This window comes from Megachile rotundata, chromosome 8 (assembly GCF_050947335.1).
Source record: "Megachile rotundata isolate GNS110a chromosome 8, iyMegRotu1, whole genome shotgun sequence".
Lineage (NCBI taxonomy): Eukaryota > Metazoa > Arthropoda > Insecta > Hymenoptera > Megachilidae > Megachile > Megachile rotundata.
Genome location: NC_134990.1, coordinates 16,322,215 through 16,343,452, shown reverse-complemented (window position 1 = coordinate 16,343,452; position 21,238 = coordinate 16,322,215). Strand labels below are relative to the sequence as shown.

The following is a 21,238-nucleotide window of genomic DNA, read 5'->3' as shown; positions in this document are numbered from 1 at the left end:
ATTTTTTCTATTACATTCATCAAGTTTTTATGATAAAAATTTCATACAATATATTCAACAAGCTAATTTATATTGAACACTATGCGATCTAGTAACCTTTTTAAATTATAACCTTTTATTTACAAGTTTTTATTTACAAGAACGGTATAATCTTAATAAATGACTGAAATTAACTACATATAGGTTAAACATTCTTTTTATAATTATAAAAACACAAATAAATTTGTATTACTGTGTATTTAATATTCTGATAGTTTCCAAAGTCTTTTAAATTTGACTATTATCAATAGTTAAATACACTAATAATATAACGTTTAGTATTACAAGATTATATTAACTATATTGACATGTACAATTTAATGTTCTTCTTCATCGGGCAATTCATCTTCAGGAGTATCTTGAGCATCCTCTGAATGGGGCCATAATGAAATGTTCTCTTTACTCCATGTTCCATCAGGATATAGGATACAATAATCCTCTGCTGTCATTAGCTGAATTGGTAGCATAGCTTTTATATCTGCTATTTCTGCTTGTAACACATTAATCTCCTTATCTACGTTTTGCTTAAGCTGGTCTATTTCTTTAGCCTACAACATACATAATGTCATTAAAATGTACAACGTAAAAATATAAAATATAAACAAACAAATTTTATTACAGATTCCTTCTCTGCAGCCTCAATTGCTGATGTATATTTATCAGCTGGATATGGTATTGATAATGCTTCATACTCTTTTTGAAATTTTTCTACTAAACTAGGAGCTGAAATATTTTTCTTATAGTATGCCCAATCAATCGCTGGTGGAGATTCAGGGTTGGCCATCATACTGTAAAATATTAATTTATCTTTATATCAATAAATTTTTTGTTATAATCTAAGTTATTTTTTTACAAAATAGCACTATACTTTTTGCTTGCTTTAATACAAAATGATCTTAAAATTATTACAGCCTTTGAACATGCAGGTTATGACATCTTGGTATTACATTTCCATGTAAAAATTTCTGTTCAATTAAAAGGTGATAAAAGTTTAGTTACAATTCTTAAATGGATATTAAGATATCTGTTAAGTCATTTAACTTTAACAAAACAAAAATGTACATGTGCAAATATTATATAACATTATATGTGTAAGTGAAGAATTGATTTGGTGAAGCTTACTAACCGTTGTAAATATTGGTCAGATTTAGATTTAAAAGCGGCCAATGCAGCTTTTTCAGCTTCTGGAATTCGCTCGGCAAGAGCTGCCCAGTTTATAACTTTAATCGCTTTTCGTGACATTTTTAGATCATGTATCAAATCCACCCGTTGACGTACAGACCAACCTCCGTCTAGGAGTGCTTCCTAACTCAACAAATTATAAAGTTCTATCTATCGACTACTCGAAACTCCTGTCTAGCGAGATATAACATCGATCACACTATAATCGATATGAGGATTCGATTTAAAAATGTCGAATTAATCGATACTTATCTCGCACAGTGTGCGAGATATTTCGATAAGTAACATATATACATTACTTATATAAATATATACAAAATTTATTTAATTTTTATGTAAAATTAAATCAAATACAAGCACAGATCAATAAATTAACTATTAGAAGAAACAATTTTCCAATTAGTTATATATGTTTTGTAATTGCAGATATTCAGTATGTATACATTTATCTCATATTTATATGTATGTAAAATAACACTTGTTGAAATATGTTTTCGTAGGTACTTGGTTGGCATAAGTTTAAAATATTTCATTCAACCTTATTTTTGATAAAATTAACAAGAATCAACAATATTTGTTTAAATCATGCAAATAATATATATGACTGCATGTTATGTGCAAGTCATAATTTGTACATATTTACAAAACGTGCATATGCACAGTGTATGCATACACACTTATATGTGTACTATAATGTAACCGTGCATGCACGCGCGTGACGCACAACGTGCATACATAGATGCAACATACATAGTTGCACATACATAGTGATGAAGCGTGGACTGCAGGATCGATAGAAGAGAAAGATCGTGGTCACGGGGTACATGGGGTATGGAAAAGGAAAGTAAAATAAGGTAGGAGTAGAGGGAGTAAAATGGACATTAGGTGGGTGCGAGTGGTGCGTGGTTGTTGGGGTGGTGAGTGACAAGGGTGGGTGGAACGGGCGGAGTGGGCGGCAATGGTCAGGCGGTGAGCATAAAGAGGATAGGATAATATCGGTGCGCGACCTCCGCGGTAGCTTCAAGTTCGCCGCTTTAATACCGGCAGATCTACGATGTAGTTATGCCGAAGAAAAGCACAAGGCATGTGAGAGAGTCGGGGTTAACGAGAAGTTCTCATCATAAAAACAGTAATCCTGGAATAGCGTCGGAATCGAAAACGAAACACTTTCGAAGTGTTCGCATTGGTCTTACGAACGGCAAGCGTTGGCTTTCTCTTAAGAAGCGCTTAGGCCTGTCAACCGATGAAGATGTTGCAGTTTATTTACTTGATCTTGCTGAATCTGCATCCAGGTAAATTTAAGTAAATTTTTCGTAAATACAATTTATTTTTTCTTCGATAAATTAAGATATATGCTTTAATATTATTTAGTTTCCATTAGAAAAAAGTATTTAAATAAAATTGAAGTGTTTTATTATTAAAAAACGAAGCTTTTGCACTATGTCTAAGTTTTCCCTCGAATCGCCATATTGTATAGTTGACGTTAAGGGATGAAAATAATCAATAATTACTTATTCAGTGGAAACACTGTTATAGACTTAGTTGACTTTATTACATTTCATAATTTTTATTTTTGATGGAAACAAATATGTCAGTATGACAGAAATGTTCGATTTATTCTATGACAAACGAGAAATTTAGATAAATCGATTTTCTTGCAGCACTTATGTCTGAGTTAGCAACTATTGACAATTTTTCACTTTATATTAATTCCAATTTTTGGTTATTGTATACTTAATAACATAAAACTTAGATTTTGTTTTAAAAATTATTCTTTTTGTGTATAGATTTTTCTGAATTGTTTATATATTTTTTCTTAAAAGGCACAGTACAAAGTGCAATGAAGAAGAAGAAAGGGAAATGGATCAGGATAAGGGGGATAAAACAGAAACGATGTCGACTGAAAACTTGATGGAAGATACAAGAGAGTCTCTACGTCGAAGCTTAAGGAAACAAAACGTTGGAGTAATTTCAGAGTCTGAGGCACCTTCAGTTGATACAGCCCAAACCAAATTATCCGACGATGTTGAATTACGTGTTCTGCGTAGTGCAAGATCCAAACATCACAAAAATAAAGCTAAGCATCACAAAGATAAAAGGAAAAAGAAGAAACATCTTAAAACTGTCGATCCTGTTTCAACTGTAGAAACCATTAAACCACTATCTAGTGATGTAATATTAAAAGATGAGGAACAAATTTCTATTAAAACAGATAATTCTAGATTACTCAGTGATATAGATGTCAAGTCGAATTTAAAAAATAGTCTTCGTGCTGCTAAGAAGACCATTGAATCTGTTATGGCAAAGACTGAACACATAGATAGTATAGAATTTATAGAAAATGTAAATACTAATAAAAATGTAGTTTACCACGAAATTAAAAATGATGCAAAGAGGATAATGACAGATGATGACAAAAGGGAGTACTCAAAGTCTAATAGTTTAACAACTTCTCCTATTACTCAAAGTATTGAAAATGCAACTGAACAAATCACAAATTTAACAGCTGATGCTGCTTTTCATGTTCAGTCTAATGAGATAAAGGATGATGAAAATGTTTCTGGCAGCATTCCATATGATGACCATCATGAAGTTGATAATGCAAATTCTTATTGTTCAAATATTGATACAAATATGGTTCAAGAAGTAGAAGATCGAAAATTAAAGAAGAAACGGAAACGGTTGAAGTACGATATCGAAGATGAAAATGACGAAAATAGAAAGGAAGATTCATCTGATGAAGTTATAGATGATTCTGTACATAAGCATAGAAAAAAGAGGCACAAACATACTAATGAACATAAAAATCGTAAGCATCATGATGTACGGAAAGCACCACAGGATGGCATAATCATGCAGGAAGATAAGAACATTTGTTCTGTAGCAAATGATACATTGGCTGTTATGGTTGAAAAGCTTCAAACTGAGACAAACGTTGAAAATTTAATGTCTGAGCCTCAAAGATTAGCTATTAAAATAAAACTTTGTCAAGAATGCAATAATCGCCACTTGCAGGATGCCTGTCCATTAAATATGCCCCAGTATGCAATTCCAGACTCCATATCCTATGAAGATTGGTTAAACAAGCATAAAGGAAATATCGAAGTTTTAAAGGCTATAAAGTCAGATGATCCTATGTCTGAAGGATATGGGAAAGCAACAGAAGATAACATAGAGTCTGATGATGATTCTGTGTTGAATGAACATTGCAAAACAAAGGTGAAGGCTCAAAAAGAGGAAAAGCAGTTAATTTTAGATGCTGATCGACCATTATACGCTAGGGATTCTTTACCCGAATGTTTTGAGTTAAAAATCACTAATTCAGAGCACGGACTCGGAATATATGCGAAAAGTTCTGTTCCAATGCATGTTAAATTAGGTCCTCTTGTTGGAAAACCAGTTAAGGAAATGGATATTCCTGATGATTTCCCTATGAGACATATTTGGGAGGTAAAATCAATGCAATATTTCTTATATTTCTTTCATAAATTAATTTGTATAATGTATATAAAATATAATATTCATTAGGTGTTTCTGTGATAAAGGGGTATATTCTTTTTTTTTTTAGATAGATAATAATGGTAAAACCTTGTACATAAGTACCACTAATCCATTAAAAAGTAATTGGATTCGTTATATTAGACCCGCTGACACAAAAGAAGAACGAAGTGTTGCAGTAATTACAAAACAAGGAGAACTGCACCTTGTTACCACTCAAAATATTGTATCGGGAATGGAACTAACATACTGGGCAGATTCGCAATCTTCGGCATGGACACGAAAAAATAAAGTAGACAAAACGAGTATGGTATCATCTTTTTTAGTTTCAACATTGATAGTGAATTAGTTATTATTTCTTTTACTTCTTTTTGTCCTGTCTAGATTGTGGGGGATGTAATTTAAATTTTGCTCATCCGATATATTATCGCTTGCATTGTTGCATTTTTCATGATACCAACTACAGTTTGACCATAAGAAAATATCATTGTAAGGTAGGAAAGAATTAACTAACTTTATTTCCTCAGATTGGTTTTACGAAAAAAAATTAATAATGTCAACTATATGTTGTTTAGGTATGTGGAGCTGCTGTTTTAGGTAAAGATAACATAATGAAACATGCTGCAGAATTACATGCTGGTCGAGGAGCATATCAGTGCCAGTATTGTAAAAAATTCTTTTTACGATTAAATTACCTTGAAATGCATCGAACCTACGGATGCTCACAAAATCCACAACGTTCGAGACCATTATGTGATTTTTGTGGGCGGAAATTTTGTCAGCCACAAAAACTGAAAGTGCATATCAAACGAATGCATAGCGGTAAGAGTTTGCATACTATGGCATGTAAAATATTTAATGAATTTTATCTGTTACTATTTAATTGAACTTTCATTTGAATTCTTAGTATTTAACTTAAATTGTAATTTATACAAATACATTAATACTTAGATATGTCCGAAGTACTCCGAGAATTTCAATGTAAACTCTGTCTGAAACTTCTTGGTTCTCGTGCTGCGCTTCAACGGCATATGAAAGAAGTTCATCATAAAGATGTCGTTGGCGCTGCAACTTGTGATCGATGCGGAAAAATGTTTCAGAATAAGAGTAATTTAAAAATACACATGTTAACACATAGTGGAGTAAAACCGTTCAAGTAAGATTGCAGTAACTAGTATTTTTTGGATTATGTATAAAAGACATTAAAAAACAAATTCCCCTTGATTTTCAGATGTAAAGAGAACAGTTGTAAAGCAGCTTTTACTACCAAGCAATGTTTACAATTTCATTATAAAAAAGTACATGGCCTTACGGAAGAAATGATGCCAAAAATTGAACGTTCCGTTGCGTACACTTTCGATGCGTATAGCGGTGGACTCGTCGAAGATGTTGGTCGCGGAAAGACACCTCGACCTAGTAAAAGAATTTCTCAGGTATGTCTCGAATCAACATACCTCTCTGAAACATACATATTTGAAGCTTGAATTATGCATTGTTTTTCCTGTAACTCTTTCAGCAGGATGATAACAGCAACGAAACTTCTTTAGACGATAGTAACTCTAAACACGACTTGAAAACTGAAACACCAAACAGTTCCATGCATTCAACTATTATTGAATTTGGAACGAGCTCTGCGTCCAAATATAAAACGGAGCATAATTCAAGAATTTCAACACCATCACTTTCAATGAATGCATCAACTCTTGAGACAACAGTAGAAAATGTTCGCACGGAGACAGATCTTTATGGTACCTCTAGATTACAAAGTAAAGGTAGTAAAAAATGGCTCGGAGAGTTTAATCCTCCGATTACTTCCGATTCAACCATAGTGTCTAATACAATCTCGCATTTATCGTCGAGCATCGTTACTGGAAGTACTTACGATTTTGAAGACAGTAGAAAAGAAATCGATGAGAAAGTTACTTCATCGACGAGTACAGCTAGAGTGCAAGGGATTATAGAAAATAGTAAGTTAGGTCTTAGTGTTTATAGAAGAACTGAAAGTGCGAGTGCTAGTTTATTAGTCGAAGCAGCTCTTGATGCTGCTGAAAGAGATATAGGAGCTGTAACCAGTCCAATACTGGAGGACAACGATCGAGATACAAATCTTTATTCGATATCCAGTCAGCTACATTCTCCGTTACCTCAGAGATCACCGAATCACTTAGATTCTTACATGCAGCAACAAGAGGAACTGATATCTCCAGTACCTACACCGGACAATCGAAATACACCGCCTACGCACTTACACGTCGATTATCAACTACACCGACCTGTTGATTATATTGATACACCAAGAACACATAATATTGATCAGTATTTACACCACGAAGAAATGCCACGCGTTTCTTCACCAAACAATTATATTCATATTCAGCAGGAAGATTTAGTGTCACCCTCGGCCACACCAAATCCACGTTATCAAGACGTACATCATCATCATCACCACCACCATCACCATCATCATCATCAAATACCCACAGACAATTTGTCCAGTGACGAAGGTGATTCTGTTGCACAAAATCTCAGTCTGTCTGTAAAAGAAAAGGCGATGCAACTAGATCTTTCGACGTCGTATAAATACGATTCTCTCGATCAAGACTTTACCAGAGAAAGGTCAAGTTTTGAGCCTCTTGTTCTTAATGGAGAGCTTCAAGGTTTGGACATGTCTGCTAGAGGATTCCATCATGGATTTGGCGTTCAGCTACAAAACTCACGGTATCATCATCATCATTTATACGAAATTGCGGAAAGACAGAGTGTTGATCTTAGTAGAACCGGAGGTTACTCAATATCATCACCCACTTCTCTTTCAGTAGCTTCTCAGGTATCATCTGGTCCCTCTGTTGCTGTGACAGCTCCTTTACCACCGCCTTCAATACCACCGCCACCACCACCACCTCCTCCTCCACCGCCTCCTCCTCCAGCTCCCCCACCTCCACCACCGCCACCTCCGCCTCCACCACCACCACCACCTCCTCCCCCATCATCTTATTCTCACAGCGAAGTTTTGAGAATTGTAAGTTTGGATCTTACTCCCGGTGGACGACATACTGTCGATCTTACTCTTTCAAGATCTCATCATTTACACGGATCCGGAGCTCGCGTAATAACCAGTCCTCAGTCCACAGCTTCCGGTAATCCACACATCGTACCTGATGTGGTGGACGGACGAATTTTATCTTCCCCTCCACCACCGCCTCCTTTGCCGGGATATAATCCAAGTTATCCTGTAAGTCCTGCACCGTATCATCCACCTAGACCAGGCTATCATCATTATTCCGGTTATTACTAATTCATAATTCTCTTCAATCATTTGCAATATTTCTAATTACTCTTGTTCTGTTACATTCGTTCACATTTGTTTCCTCTTTCATATACATAAACTTTCTTCAAATAATCTCTTCCATGTAACACATCATTCTATTTGTAAGTTCGTTTCGCACACGAAATGACAATTCATTTATATATAATTCCTTAAAAAATTTCTACTATAACTCGAGTATTTTGTGTTTTGTAGGAGGGAACTTTTTATGCTCGTTGAATTAGAGATGTTTTTTTACTTATCGAAATACGATCAGTAAATAATAAAATCCAATTTAAAACACGTTCAAAACTACTCGTAGATCCTTACCTTTCGGATTAAAGTACAATCCTGAAACAGAGATGCGCACAAACACAAAAAGGTAGAATGTGTCGAAAAATGTATAGCGAAATATGATGTGTATTTATTATTTTTGAAATGAACATTATTTTTTTAAACTATTTATGGACAAAATTGTAGGAGAAAATTTGTTGGGCGATTACAGGTACGATACCTAATTAGAAGAACCAATTAATTTCTCATCTTTTAGATTAAATATTTATATGATGCACATTTTTTCTATAACTATATAATAAATTCGAACATGACAATTACATTTTCTAATAAAAGGTAGTGTACTCTTCTGGAGAGATATCAAATACTTTACACAAAATATTACTTCAAATATATATTCTTCTGCTTCTTGTTTAATGACAAGAAAATACTTGAAAATCATGGCAGCAACAATATACATTTGTACAACAATATTTTCTTTGGATATTTTAACAAGAATATCATCACCGATGATGTCTTCGAATTTAGGAAAAAAAAAAAAACGAAAAAAATGCTGCGATAGTATTTATGGATATAACATTTTTTATCTTTCAAAAGATTTAAATCATGGTTTTAATTAGTCGCGACAATTCTCGGTTCAGGGAAAAAATCAATCGAGTTGCCTAATGATAGCTATAAGTGAATCTGCATAGTGATAATGAAACTTAAATGTTCATTTTTATTCTAGTCATATTATATTAATTTCGAAGTATTAATCGTAAATTATATATTGTAATGTTGCGGAGATTGTAAATGAATCGTTCGCTGTAAAAGCTGCAATTTTTATTTAATAGTTTGTTCGTTGTTACACACAAAAAGAATTACAAACTAAGATTGGCAATAATAAAATCAAATTCATTTGCAAAATCCACAACTAGGTTCACATAGCTTTCACATCTGTTTTAATTTCTTTTTCTTATAAACAGTTTATAAGAACCAAAGAATAAAATATCGTGTAATTTTTGTGCCAAAACAAAACGTTCATTATTGTACGTGCGTTTTTAACATAAACCTGCCGATTATTTTGTATTACGTAAAAATACTCGTAGCGTTAACGATTAGTAGGTACATAACATAAAGCTAAATGTACGTATGTATGTATGTATGACTGAATGTATGTTTCGCGTGTGGACATGTTTTATGCAAATGCATGTGTATATACGAATGTATATATACGCAGGTATGTAAATACGTCGATAGATGTGTATATGTGTTGCACATCCTTTAGGTCAGGTAACGAAACGATAAGTTTTTTAATCGCTTTAATTCTGATCATTTTTTTAAATGTATTTTTATTATTGATGTTTTTCTACGCGTTTCTTTCTTTTTTATATTTTAAATTACGTTTTCGTAATTTAGGGCTTCCCATTTTTATTGAATCAGTTTAAAAAGTGATTTCTGTTGTTTTACTTTTTTGTTTAAAAAAAAAGAATATTATAAATAAACGCAGAAATAATCAATTACCTTCTTGTTCATCTATTCATGTATTACTAGCTATAATTACAAAGAACTTTAACAATGTTCACAAGTACAAATATAATATGGAATACATTTGTATCGAATTTCGTAATATAGCAAACAAAATGAATAGAATAAAATATAAAAGGTAATAATATCATCAAAGTCTCAACAATTTTTTCGTCTATAATTGAAGTAAAATGTGTACCTATTGAAAGCTAACGTTCAATAGGTTCGGTTTTGAATTGACGCGTGTATTCGCGCTTTATGGATACAGCGACGCATCTGGTAAAATAGTGAACTATCTATTCTAAATTGTTCGCCATCTACTGGCTACTATCTGCAGATTATAGATTGATAGTTTAAGTCAGTTAAGTCGAGTTGGTCATAAGTGGTCGTAGGTGGTCATAGGTTTTGTTCCGAACAGTTCCAGATACTGATTCGAAGCAGGCCTCTTTGAATTGCTAAGAGAGAGGAAAATGGTTTCATCGGCTGTACGGTCGACCATACTACGTGGTTCCACGGTACAAATAATATTTCGTATCTTTAATTTTATAATATTTATAAAAAGATATTCGATCTTTTTGTGACCATAAAACTTTACATAGGTGTTATGTAAACGACTCAATGCTATTCTGTATGTCATATTCTGTTGATTTGGTTACAGAGATTAGAATCCAAAGAACAATTATATTTCTTTCTTGTTGAATTTTAATTATTTATTACTTGTCATTTATAATTGTTCAATGGTTACTGCTCTGAATTTTTAGTTTACGTTAGGGAACATTTCAGAAACATTTTAATTATTAGAATTCTAAGATTTTGGCAATACAAATAAATATGAATAACTATAATCTAAGAATACTTTTCTTTATTGTATATCAAGGTTAGACATTATGCAGCAGTTGCAGCAGCTGCACAATCCTGCGGTCCTGCTGTACCAGAATGTAAAGTTTTGAGTAATAAAGTCACTATTGCTGCTTATGACAATAATTCTCCAATTACACAAGTGTCCATCATTTTCAGGTATTTCATATAAAATGCATATATCAGAAAAATCTATTGATTCTTGTGTAAATAAGTATTTTATTTACAGAGCTGGATCTCGAAATGAAACATATGATACGCAAGGTATGATACATCACTTGAGGGTATTAGCAGGACAAAGTACATCAAGAGCAAGTGGATTTGCTATAACAAGGAATATCCAACAGCTTGGTGGAAATTTATTGACTGTTGTAGATCGTGAAAGTATAGCATATACTTTACAGATTACTAGAAATAATTTGTAAGTGTTATTTTATTTTCTGTTTTGTTCTTTAAATTAAATTGAATTTTTGTTTTAACTAATTTTATCATGTTGGTAGAAATGATGCTCTAAAGTTTTTGGATTGTGTTGCAACTAAGCAAGTATTTAAACCATGGGAGGTATCTGATCAAGCACCCAGATTACAATATGAACTGCAGTCTATTCCTGATACAACTAGAGTACTTGAACTTTTACACAAAGCAGCATTTCGTAGAGGGCTTGGATATTCCCTCTTTTCGCCAAAGCATCAAATAGGTAAAATTGGTACAGAAACTGTAAGTAAATTTTTTTTAAATTTTTGTGACAAACATAAAATGTACCAATTTTTTAAATAATATTTTGCTTTTTGTTTCTAGCTGCAACATTTTGTCAACTCGTGGTATACTGCACCCAAATGTGCAGTTGTAGCAGTTGGAGTTCCACTATCACATATTACTGCTTTTGCTTCAAATTTGGAAATTTCTTCAGAAGACTGCGCAAATGAAGCATCAAAATACCATGGTGGAGAAATTCGAAAAGAAAAGGGATCGAATTTAACAAATGTAGCGGTAGCTGTTGAAGGTGTAAATATGAAGAATGAGAAAGATGCTTTAGCCTGTGCAATTCTTCAGAGGGCATCTAGTACTGACCCAAGAGTCAAATGGGGTAATAGTTCAAGCCCATTGTACAAGCAAGTCGCAAACGCTGCCGGCACAGATCCGTTCGCTTTGTCAACTTTTAATGCCAATTATACAGATTCTGGACTTTTTGGTTTTGTTTTGTGTTCTACACCTGACATTGCAGGACCTGTGAGTAAATACGGAAAGAACATAACTTTTGTGACTGTAATAATATATGTAACTTTTATATATTTTGATGTTAATTATTATTTTATCTTAGCTAACAAAAGAAGCCAGTAAATGGTTAAAATCCATGAAGCTTTCTGATAAAGACATTGCTCGTGGCAAAGCTATATTGAAAGCTGAAATTTTGGATGCAGCAGATAATGAATCTATGTTGTTAGAGAACATGCAATATCAGGCTTTGTTTAAAGGACAAATTTCTACGCCGGCTACTTTAATGGCCGATGTTGACAAAGTTTCTGCATCTGACGTTCAATCCGTATGTACTAGTAATAGTGTTGTTTATGCATGTGTAATAAATTCATTACATTACTCCTTATTATATTATTGGCAAACTTATTTTCAGGTTGCTGCTAAACTTTCCAAAGGAAATTTATCTATGGCTGCTGTTGGTAATTTGAAAACTGTACCGTACATCGACGAATTGAAATAGATTATTACGACTGTTACTCCAAAAAAGCAAGTAGCACAAAGTCGATACTAACTCTCTTCAGTACTGTGAAGATCGAGGTCAAGGTATATGTAAACTACAAACCTAAGTCATCACACGTATTTAATAATTATCTGCATTTCTTTGCAGTGAATATAACTGTGTAGATACGAATAAAAATAAAAATTGTTTATTCTCAATTTTGTTTTCTATACAATATAGTGAATATCTATTGCTAAGTTTATGTACATTTATCTATATAGAAAAAGAGAAACACTTTACAACTTCATTTACATAAAATACTGAAAGGAAAAGAGAAAGAAATAGAGATTTTTAAATTTCAATACAGTTTAATTTCTTCTATAGCATAGAACTTATTGCGTCCTTTTTGTAAAAGTTTTGAAGATTTTCCATTAATAGTTCTTTTTAAGATAGGCCTTAAATTTTCCATATCCTTAAATAATTGTAGCTGCAAAGAAAATCAATTAATGATCAAACTGTAAATAATTATATTATTAAAATTGGACCATGGAAATCGGTGCAAATACTTACATGATCGTCTAAAACGTAGCTTAATTTATTAAGAAGTATCGGCACTTCTGGATCTCGTGACAATATGTAACGTTGATAGTGAGATTCTAATAATAAGCTAGACCATTCGTACAATTGTTTGTCAGTAGGCTGTTCTATAATATCGTCGAGAAAATCTTCTTGATCATCCAATTTCTGTGTTAAATATTGCAATAATTGAAGTACTTCGTCGAAATTTAAACCACTTTTTAGATATGATGACAAAGAAACATCAGAATAAGTTAAGCTAAATATTTTATCAAGAAAATAATTTCTTGTGTGCAAGTTTCTGTAAGATGAAGAGTCATCAGCTATACCATTTTGTAATGGTACAAACGTTGCATCAGGACTTCTTAGTGAAAAAATTAAAAGATCGGTTAATAATTTTTCTGGTAGATCCTTAAAATTATTCAAACACCATATAATTGCTTCAATGTCCTTTGACTCTATTAATTGTGGAATTAATATTTCTTGTATTGCAGCGTCGCTCAATCCTTCGTTCACGTAAGATGATATCTGTCTGGAAAGTTTTATAGGAGGTTTCTCTATCGATTGTTTCACGGGAATTGATTCACCTTTTTCCCAGTGGGCTACAGTTGTTTCTTGTATTACAACAATATCATCATCTTCGGCATTTTCATCGCTACCTTTAAAGCGCAAAGATGATCCAAGTAAAGTTGCTATTCTTTGTGGTGCTAAATGGTAGGGTGCAATTGCCAAATGTCGATTAGCAGCAAGCAACAATTTATCTTCAATTTTCCATAATTTTGCATCTCTTGTATACAACTTCAATTTCTGAACATCTTGAACCAATTTAAATTGCACATTATAAATCATTAGTATAGCACCTTCCTCTGAAACATCAGCACCATACATTGCCACAGTAGTTTCATTCAATGGGGTCATAACTACAGGATCTCTTGTATTAATATTGTTGATAACACCAATTAATGTATTTGAACTAGATTCATTATTGGTTTCAGTTAATGAATAACTGTACAACTTGCCATGTGACCCTAATGAAAAAAAAATATGTAAGATAAATACTGTTTCAATTTTATTGAAGTTTCTTTTATATTCAAAAATAAATCAGGCTACTTACACAATGTTAAGAGACAAGCTCTATTTTTGGTTTGCAATACTGTGTAACCAACTAATTCTTCTGAATTCTGTTTTAACTGGAATTTTTGTACACGCTCTCTTTCTTCTAAATATGTTTCATTGTTCAGTTTAACAAATACACAACTGTAAGTTCCTTTAGTTTCAACTAATAAACATAAACTAATTTTCCCAGTATTACAAATCAGATGGCAATCTAAAATTTTCTCATTAGCATTTAAAATTCCCTCTGTAGACCATGATTTCCTATTTTCTATAGCCCATTCTAAAGAAGCGGTAGCTCCATCTTTGCGTACCAGTACAGGAGGATGACTTTCAAAAGTAAGAATCGTATGTAAGGCAGATTGAAATTTATAACCTTTAATATTATTTAAATCTGTCTCTTCTGCAGACCAAAGACGTATTTTTTTCTCATTAAATATAGCGGCATATTGACGCGTTGTCTCATCATAAATAACTTGTGTTGTTAATCGGTCTTTACTTGTCCAACTACTCAGCTGCTTCAAATCTTGCAGCTGTAAACAATTATTATATTATCAGTAAAAAATATAAGGAAACATATGTACATTATGAATGCACATTGTTAAGATCGCAAATTACCTTATATCGTATTACAATATTTCTTCCTAATGTCACAATCGCGCATCCACTTTCCGAATCTCTTTCAACACCTAATAAATTTTGCTGGTCGATAAGCGGACATAACGTATAATATGAATACAATTTTGCCATTTTCAACGGGTTAATCTTTCTTTATAATACACGTGTTCCTTAACTTTATTGTAATGAAACTGTGTAGATTTCACTGATAAATAACACTTGTCTCTGCAACCGTAGCATGTTTGTAGCTATTTGAGTATATTTTTGCAATAATTTCGAAGTACATTTATATATCAAAGCTTCTATACAGAATCGACATGCAGTAATAAAACACTTTTACATTTAAATTTAATATACGAGCCGGGTAAATAGTATTGAAGAATTTGGACAGGTTAGTTTCGTGCACTGTTCCGTGCTTACACAGAGCAGGCAAAATACAGCGCGCTCTATGTTTTAAAACTTACCAATACTTGAATAAATTTAAATTCAATACTGCGTGAATTATCAAATGAAACAGTACCATTTTTATAAAGTCTTTATATATATTCAGACATACGCCATTTTCTGGAAGGATATACTTTGAGACAGTAGCTGTATCCTTTTTAGTCAAATTAAGTTATTACATGTATAATATATCAATAAGGTGTTTTAATTAATTTAAAGAAAGGTATTTCTGTTTTTAGAAGAAATTACAAAAGTAATGGATCGTATCGTAGATACATTATTGAGTCTACTACAGGACGAAGAACGAATGCTAGGAAGGGATGAAGCTATATATTCCTTGGATGACTTGATCAGCATTGGAGTCTGTCCAGATCATTCGAAGAGAGTTTCTGGAAGTGAGATAAATATTACTTTTAACTTTACTATAAATAATGCAAAGAATTTTTATTCTAATACGTTAATCACCATTTATTTCTACTAATAAAGGAAAAAATACTGCACTAGTAATCGGGTATGTCATCGTTCATTGCTGTCGCGATTCTGAGTCTCTTAACGAGTAAGTAAATTTTTATTTATATATTTGTTAAACTACAATTTTTATGGCTGATATTTTTATGATAATTATACCAACATTTTTTACTAAATTTTACTTAATAACTTTTTTCTTTCAACTGACGCGCGTTCTTTAATCCAGTGCATAACATCACGAAGCTCGTAACATCGCGTCTTTCCGTCGATTCGATTGGAATACCAATCGAAAAGATAGCAAAAGTGTAAATAAAACAAGAAAGAAGATGCGAACGTGACGGAATATAATTATTTTCTCTCGTTTTTCTTCTACTAGGAATTATTTAATTAATCAGATAATTATTTCAGGCGTTGATTACACGATTTGTTTGGACATAGAAAGGGAAAACGATCGGTGCGAAATAATGACGAATAAAATCATTTCCGACGATAGAACAACTGTCTCGGATAATACCCCAAACAGATTACACTATACTTGGCTATCGCAGCAGTAAGTATTTTTTCCGACAATTTCTTGATTTGAAAAACGAAATGAAACTCAAATTATCGTTTTTAGGTGCGAGGTGCGCATCGGTCCCAAGTATGTTATAAGAAAATACAGTTTCTTCGAGAATGGAACATTTCTCCTGCTGCAATATCATTATGCCGAAGACTCGTGCAGCATCGCGACGTACACCGTGGTGGCTCGAGGTTCTATTGAAATTTCCTCGCCTTCAATTACAGTTCCAGGTGCCACAGAAGCTAATGTTCAACTATTTTCAGTTCACTTGATACCTTTTAATAGACAGGTAAATTGCTTGCGGTACGTTGTTTCTATTTGTTGTATTCTTTTAAAATGATTGCTTTGCAGATCGCTCACAAATTTGGACATAAGATGAATTCGAGTTGCGGTGGTATCGAAACAAAGTGGCGCCCATATTCGTCGCAACTAATTTACGAACATCCCGGAGATTTTCCGTCGACCGTAAACGATTACGAATTAAATTCGAATTCGTTACAGAGTCGTTTACCACGACCCAGAAAGCAACACACATTGGACTGCTTGGAATTCTTCGGCATCGAGTTTATTGAGTTAAGATTGCTTCGGGTGGAGATAAAACAATTCAGTTTAGCAACAAATTCTTCAAATCGTAAAACAAACGATACAGATAAACAGCGTGGAAGAGTGGAATTATTACTCGGTGAACTGACTCGAAATGTTCGTTCCGAAAAGACAGAATCAGTTCCAAATCGATTACAATCCACAACGCTGTTGCGCGCTGACACTGTAAGGACATTCATTTTCATATAAAATGAGTATTCGAATATACTATATTTCTTATATTGCAGGCTATTGGTTGTCCAATTTGTGGCAGTGTATTTCGTGCCACCGAGTTCAGTCCACCGTTGTTTCATCAAATTCCTCTATTTCCAGCCGTGATCGGCGGCCGTTGGTTGAGCGTCAGGTGTGAAAGCGTCGACGGAGGTTTCTGGTCCAGGAGATTTTTTCGAATATACTCGGAAGATAATCGATGGTCTGCACGTTGGACGTATTATGCTGATCCAACATGTTCGAATTCCTTGTACGTAGTCACCGCAGCTGGTAATTATATTCAGCGAGCATTTGGACAAAAACGAAGTGGGACAAGTCGATTTAGGAGGGTCTTCAATACTCGAAATTCTGAACGATTAAGTAAAAGGACGTTCAACGACGATGTTGATGCAAATAAGTTCAAAGATGTCGTGCTACCCTTTGGTACAACAGAATTAGAGTTACAGATTGTTGAGAGTCTGTCGATTCCTGTCAGCAACGCAGTATCAACTCTTTGTGGTAGAACTATGAAAGGAAGTAAAGAAACTAAAAAAGTAAAAGGAGTGTCAGCAAAATCAGGGAAAAGTTCCATTTTGTATTTATGGTCGAAAAGTTGTGTACCACGAACTGTTCAGGCTCCAGCAACTTTATTATTTAAAGCGAAAGTCAGTCTTGATTGGAACGGGGATTACATACTTCTTCTAGCCTCGTGGAAAGATGATCTCTGGAACGCGCCTCTGTATCGATGCTCTGGAATTGCTTCACGAAATTACTTTCGAACGGAGAATAGTTTGCGTGGTTCTCTACACGAGTATTCATATCATCTGCCATTTTTTAAAGCACGCAATCGATTCAAACGTCTGAGCAGACATGGACGACACTGGTTCTCTTCCACCTTTTCTTCTTATTTTTTGACCAGCGGTGCTTTGTTCGCGCACCCAGCACCATTACTTCTTTTATACTGCTTTCTTGCCGTTAATAAACCACAGTTCATGGAGTAATGATAGTGTATAAATTAATCGTATAAACTGATTATCGAAAATTAACGCATTATATGAAAATTACAACTCTGTATTTTAAGAATGATAAAGTGAAGAAATTATTCGTAAAATACGAGTGATTAATTGATACTAAATCCAATTACATAGATTCATTACTATCCTATCATAGATCCAATATAAAAAAAATGAGTCAATCGAACATCGATCAAACACGATATTCGACCATCTTCTGTCTGATGATGCCGCGTTAAAGTTTCTGACCAAAATTATGATATCATTTAATTCAAGATTTCATGGAAGAATATGAGTAGCTTATAAATTACGTACGATTAAGGCGATGAATTTTGGTCCCTTTATAAACTATCAATAGCTCTTTGATCGATGATCGATCAACCTTTCAACCTAGCAGCCCTATATGTTTTGTGAAACGAAGAAAAGGAGGAAGGAAATAAATTTCAAGCATGGACAAATACGAAACGATAGAAATCGTAGGAGAAGGAAGTTACGGCATAGTAATGAAATGCAAACACAACGAGACTGGACAACTGGTGGCTATCAAACGGTTTCTGGAAACTGAGGATGACCTGCAAGTGCGAAAAATGGCCTACCGTGAGATTAGAATGTTAAAGGTAGGTAAATGTTATTTCGTTGATCGAGCTGTCGTCTCATTTTACTTCCCTTTTCCACAGAAATTGTGTCACGAGAATTTGGTAAACATGATCGAAGCGTTTCGTCGAAGGAAACGACTGTACCTCGTGTTCGAATACATGGACCACACTTTACTGGAGGAACTGGAACGTATCGGTGGCGGATTAGGTTGGGAGATCTCCAAACGACACGTCTACCAGGTCCTTCGGGGTTTAGATTTCTGTCACAACTATAATGTAAGTTGTTCTCTATTGTTCGATAGACTCAAACTTATTACAGTATCCTTTTAACAGATTGTCCATCGCGACGTGAAGCCCGAGAATATTCTGGTGTCTTCGCATGGGATAATCAAGCTGTGCGATTTTGGGTTTGCACGTATGGTGAATGGTGCGAACGAATCTTGCACTGATTACGTGGCAACCCGATGGTACCGGGCACCGGAACTCTTGGTTGGCGATCCACGATATGGGAAACCAGTAGACGTGTGGGCCACGGGTTGCTTGTACGCGGAAATGGTAAACGGAGATCCTTTGTTTCCGGGAGACAGTGACGTCGATCAGCTCTACAGGATTACCCAAGCGCTCGGTAAGCAGAGAATTCCATAAATTCAGACTTTCGCTTGTACATATATTTACTCGCAGGTGGTCTCTGCAAGAAGCATCAAACGTTAATGAAGTGTGCTGGACCTGGTCAATTGCTGCGACATACAATTGCGGATGAATTGGTAGGACTGCCGAGATGCGCAGTCCTGTCCATCCGTAAACTCTTTCCTAATTGGGATTCCGTTACTGTCGACTTCTTGGCTCAATGTCTACACATGGACCCCGAAGTACGACCTAATTGCTCGGCGCTTTTGCAACATCCTTTCTTCTTGCGGGACGGCTTTTCTGACCAGTTTCTCGTGACATTGCTCGATTTTCTTCAACGAGAATCTGTTACGAATCCTCTGATAGCCAAGAGATTCGAAGAAAGGTGGAGGAGCGTCTCGCTCTTGGCAAATCATCAGCCTGAATCGTCGAAGAAAATCTTGACCGAACCTGGAACGCATATCTACACGTACATATTTCTTTAACATCCATTCATATAAAAATTTATATATTGATTTATGATATAATTTTGTAGATGGCGTATTAGTATCTGCGAGGATGAATCCCGGCGTAGTCTTGATGAAACGGAGTTAAAAATGATTCACTCTATGGAAACGAAGCCAAGATTCTCGTCGCTGTTAGAGTATCGCAGACCTATACAAAATTTGTGTCGTTATGGTCGTGTCTCTGTCCAACCGAATATGACCTATGATTTATAGACTGGAGCAAGAACGATATACGATCTCATTTCCTTTTGTATCGTGTTTCGGCAGTAATATCTATCAGAAAATATCATTTTGATGTTATGCGTACTGTTTGTGATAATTGCGTTTGTATTGCAATATTTATACATGTGTTATTACTTTCATATTAGAACGTATTCATGTTTTTATGTATATTTGTAGCGAATCTTTACAATTAATGTTTTCATTGTATTTGTAGGCCATCAAAAATGTATACACTTTGTATTATGATTATTTAAAGCAATGCTAGTTAACGGACTTGTATTTTCTATGTATATAGTGTTCTCAATATATAATTAATAGTTATCGTACATTTTGTATTCAAATTTAGAAAGTATCTATTGTACCAGCAATGTACGTATAATTAACAAATAATTATAATTATAATATATTATTTTGAATAATATTAATCACAAACATTATCCTCGCAATAAATTATTCGATGTACAAAAAATAATAAAAATAAAGGAAAATTGTATAGTTACTTAAAAACAGTGTATTTATTTAAAATATAACTCCCAAATACATGATCCAATATTTTAAAAATAAGACGACAATTTTTATAATTCAAGAGTAGTAATTTAATTTATAGGAATTGTTTTCTTCGTATCAGAATAATAGAATGATTGAGGTGGTACTCCAAAGATATCAGAGCGCTGGGAAAATCATTCACGGATTTACAGTAGTAGAATATGCAAGGAGGTAGCACGCTTTCCTGCGCAGTAGACTGCATATTTGATAGTGGAAGTGGAAACTACGCCTGGTAGCAGGATAACAGAATATGCAAGGAGGTGTACCAGAGTTTATATTTTCCCGCCAAATGCCTCGCAGTCTATTGCGCATCCCTGCTGCGCAGATTTTCGTGCCACCTCCTTGCATATTCTACTATCCTGCTACCAGGAGTAATTTTTCGGAGCCATAATTGCATAGCATTTCCCCCACCACTAGGCATCATTTACTGCGCATCTCTGCTGCGCAATCTACTGCGCATTCCTGCTGCGCAGATTTTCGTGCCACCTCCTTGCATATTCTACTATCCTGCTACCAGGAGTAATTTTTCGGAGCCATAATTGCATAGCATTTCCCCCACCATTAGACATCATTTACTGCGCAACTCTGCCGCGCAATCTACTGCGCATCTCTACTGCGCAGAAAATCGTGCCACCTCCTTGCATATTCTACTATCCTGCTACCAGGAGTAATTTTTCGGACCCGTGAACGGGTTAATGCTTTCCCCCACTCCAAGATCTTTATGATACCTCTTTCACTACTCTATTATACTATTACTAGACAGGCAATTTCAGCGAATGAA

At 34.3% G+C, this 21,238-nt stretch overlaps 6 protein-coding genes across 8 annotated transcripts; 4 read left to right on the top strand and 2 right to left on the bottom strand.

Annotated features, from left to right (window-relative positions):
* Positions 1 to 218: 218 nt before the first annotated feature.
* Positions 219 to 1,369, bottom strand: LOC100878334 (ATP synthase subunit d, mitochondrial). The gene is made up of 3 exons (XM_003702714.3): positions 1,166 to 1,369; positions 659 to 827; positions 219 to 587 (listed from the first exon to the last, which is right to left on the bottom strand). The coding sequence occupies exons 1-3, from the start codon at positions 1,279 to 1,281 to the stop codon at positions 357 to 359; spliced, it is 516 nt and encodes a 171-aa protein (XP_003702762.1). The 5' UTR covers positions 1,282 to 1,369; the 3' UTR covers positions 219 to 356.
* Positions 1,370 to 1,774: 405 nt separating this feature from the next.
* LOC100878447 (uncharacterized) lies at positions 1,775 to 9,819 on the top strand. 2 transcript variants are annotated; one of them, XM_012284118.2, is made up of 8 exons: positions 1,775 to 2,513; positions 3,045 to 4,671; positions 4,790 to 5,024; positions 5,104 to 5,213; positions 5,295 to 5,541; positions 5,671 to 5,875; positions 5,951 to 6,152; positions 6,239 to 9,819. In XM_012284118.2, exons 1-8 carry the CDS (start codon positions 2,284 to 2,286, stop codon positions 8,012 to 8,014), a joined length of 4,632 nt encoding a protein of 1,543 aa, XP_012139508.2. In that variant the 5' UTR covers positions 1,775 to 2,283; the 3' UTR covers positions 8,015 to 9,819. The 2 variants fall into 2 exon arrangements, with proteins under 2 accessions (XP_012139508.2, XP_012139507.2); XM_012284117.2 differs by having other exon boundaries at positions 1,778 to 2,513; positions 6,236 to 9,819.
* Positions 9,820 to 10,169: 350 nt separating this feature from the next.
* On the top strand, positions 10,170 to 12,595 carry UQCR-C2 (Ubiquinol-cytochrome c reductase core protein 2). Its single transcript, XM_003702716.3, has 7 exons — positions 10,170 to 10,338; positions 10,701 to 10,840; positions 10,911 to 11,102; positions 11,182 to 11,398; positions 11,480 to 11,911; positions 12,003 to 12,224; positions 12,312 to 12,595. Exons 1-7 carry the CDS (start codon positions 10,294 to 10,296, stop codon positions 12,396 to 12,398), a joined length of 1,335 nt encoding a protein of 444 aa, XP_003702764.1. The 5' UTR covers positions 10,170 to 10,293; the 3' UTR covers positions 12,399 to 12,595.
* On the bottom strand, positions 12,570 to 15,110 carry LOC100878668 (nucleolar protein 11). The gene is made up of 4 exons (XM_003702717.3): positions 14,685 to 15,110; positions 14,068 to 14,599; positions 12,948 to 13,981; positions 12,570 to 12,864 (listed from the first exon to the last, which is right to left on the bottom strand). The coding sequence occupies exons 1-4, from the start codon at positions 14,814 to 14,816 to the stop codon at positions 12,736 to 12,738; spliced, it is 1,827 nt and encodes a 608-aa protein (XP_003702765.2). The 5' UTR covers positions 14,817 to 15,110; the 3' UTR covers positions 12,570 to 12,735.
* A 242-nt stretch (positions 15,111 to 15,352) lies between these two features.
* Positions 15,353 to 18,058, top strand: LOC100876243 (protein APCDD1). Of its 2 annotated transcripts, none has more exons than XM_012284120.2 (6): positions 15,353 to 15,523; positions 15,615 to 15,684; positions 16,005 to 16,146; positions 16,213 to 16,444; positions 16,507 to 16,923; positions 16,986 to 18,058. In XM_012284120.2, exons 2-6 carry the CDS (start codon positions 15,642 to 15,644, stop codon positions 17,946 to 17,948), a joined length of 1,797 nt encoding a protein of 598 aa, XP_012139510.2. In that variant the 5' UTR covers positions 15,353 to 15,523; positions 15,615 to 15,641; the 3' UTR covers positions 17,949 to 18,058. The 2 variants fall into 2 exon arrangements, with proteins under 2 accessions (XP_012139510.2, XP_012139514.2); XM_012284124.2 differs by adding an exon at positions 15,823 to 15,930 and having other exon boundaries at positions 15,418 to 15,684.
* Positions 18,059 to 18,233: 175 nt separating this feature from the next.
* LOC100876357 (cyclin-dependent kinase-like 1) lies at positions 18,234 to 20,381 on the top strand. Its single transcript, XM_003702865.3, has 5 exons — positions 18,234 to 18,577; positions 18,638 to 18,832; positions 18,890 to 19,181; positions 19,238 to 19,652; positions 19,719 to 20,381. Exons 1-5 carry the CDS (start codon positions 18,410 to 18,412, stop codon positions 19,900 to 19,902), a joined length of 1,254 nt encoding a protein of 417 aa, XP_003702913.1. The 5' UTR covers positions 18,234 to 18,409; the 3' UTR covers positions 19,903 to 20,381.
* Positions 20,382 to 21,238: the final 857 nt, after the last annotated feature.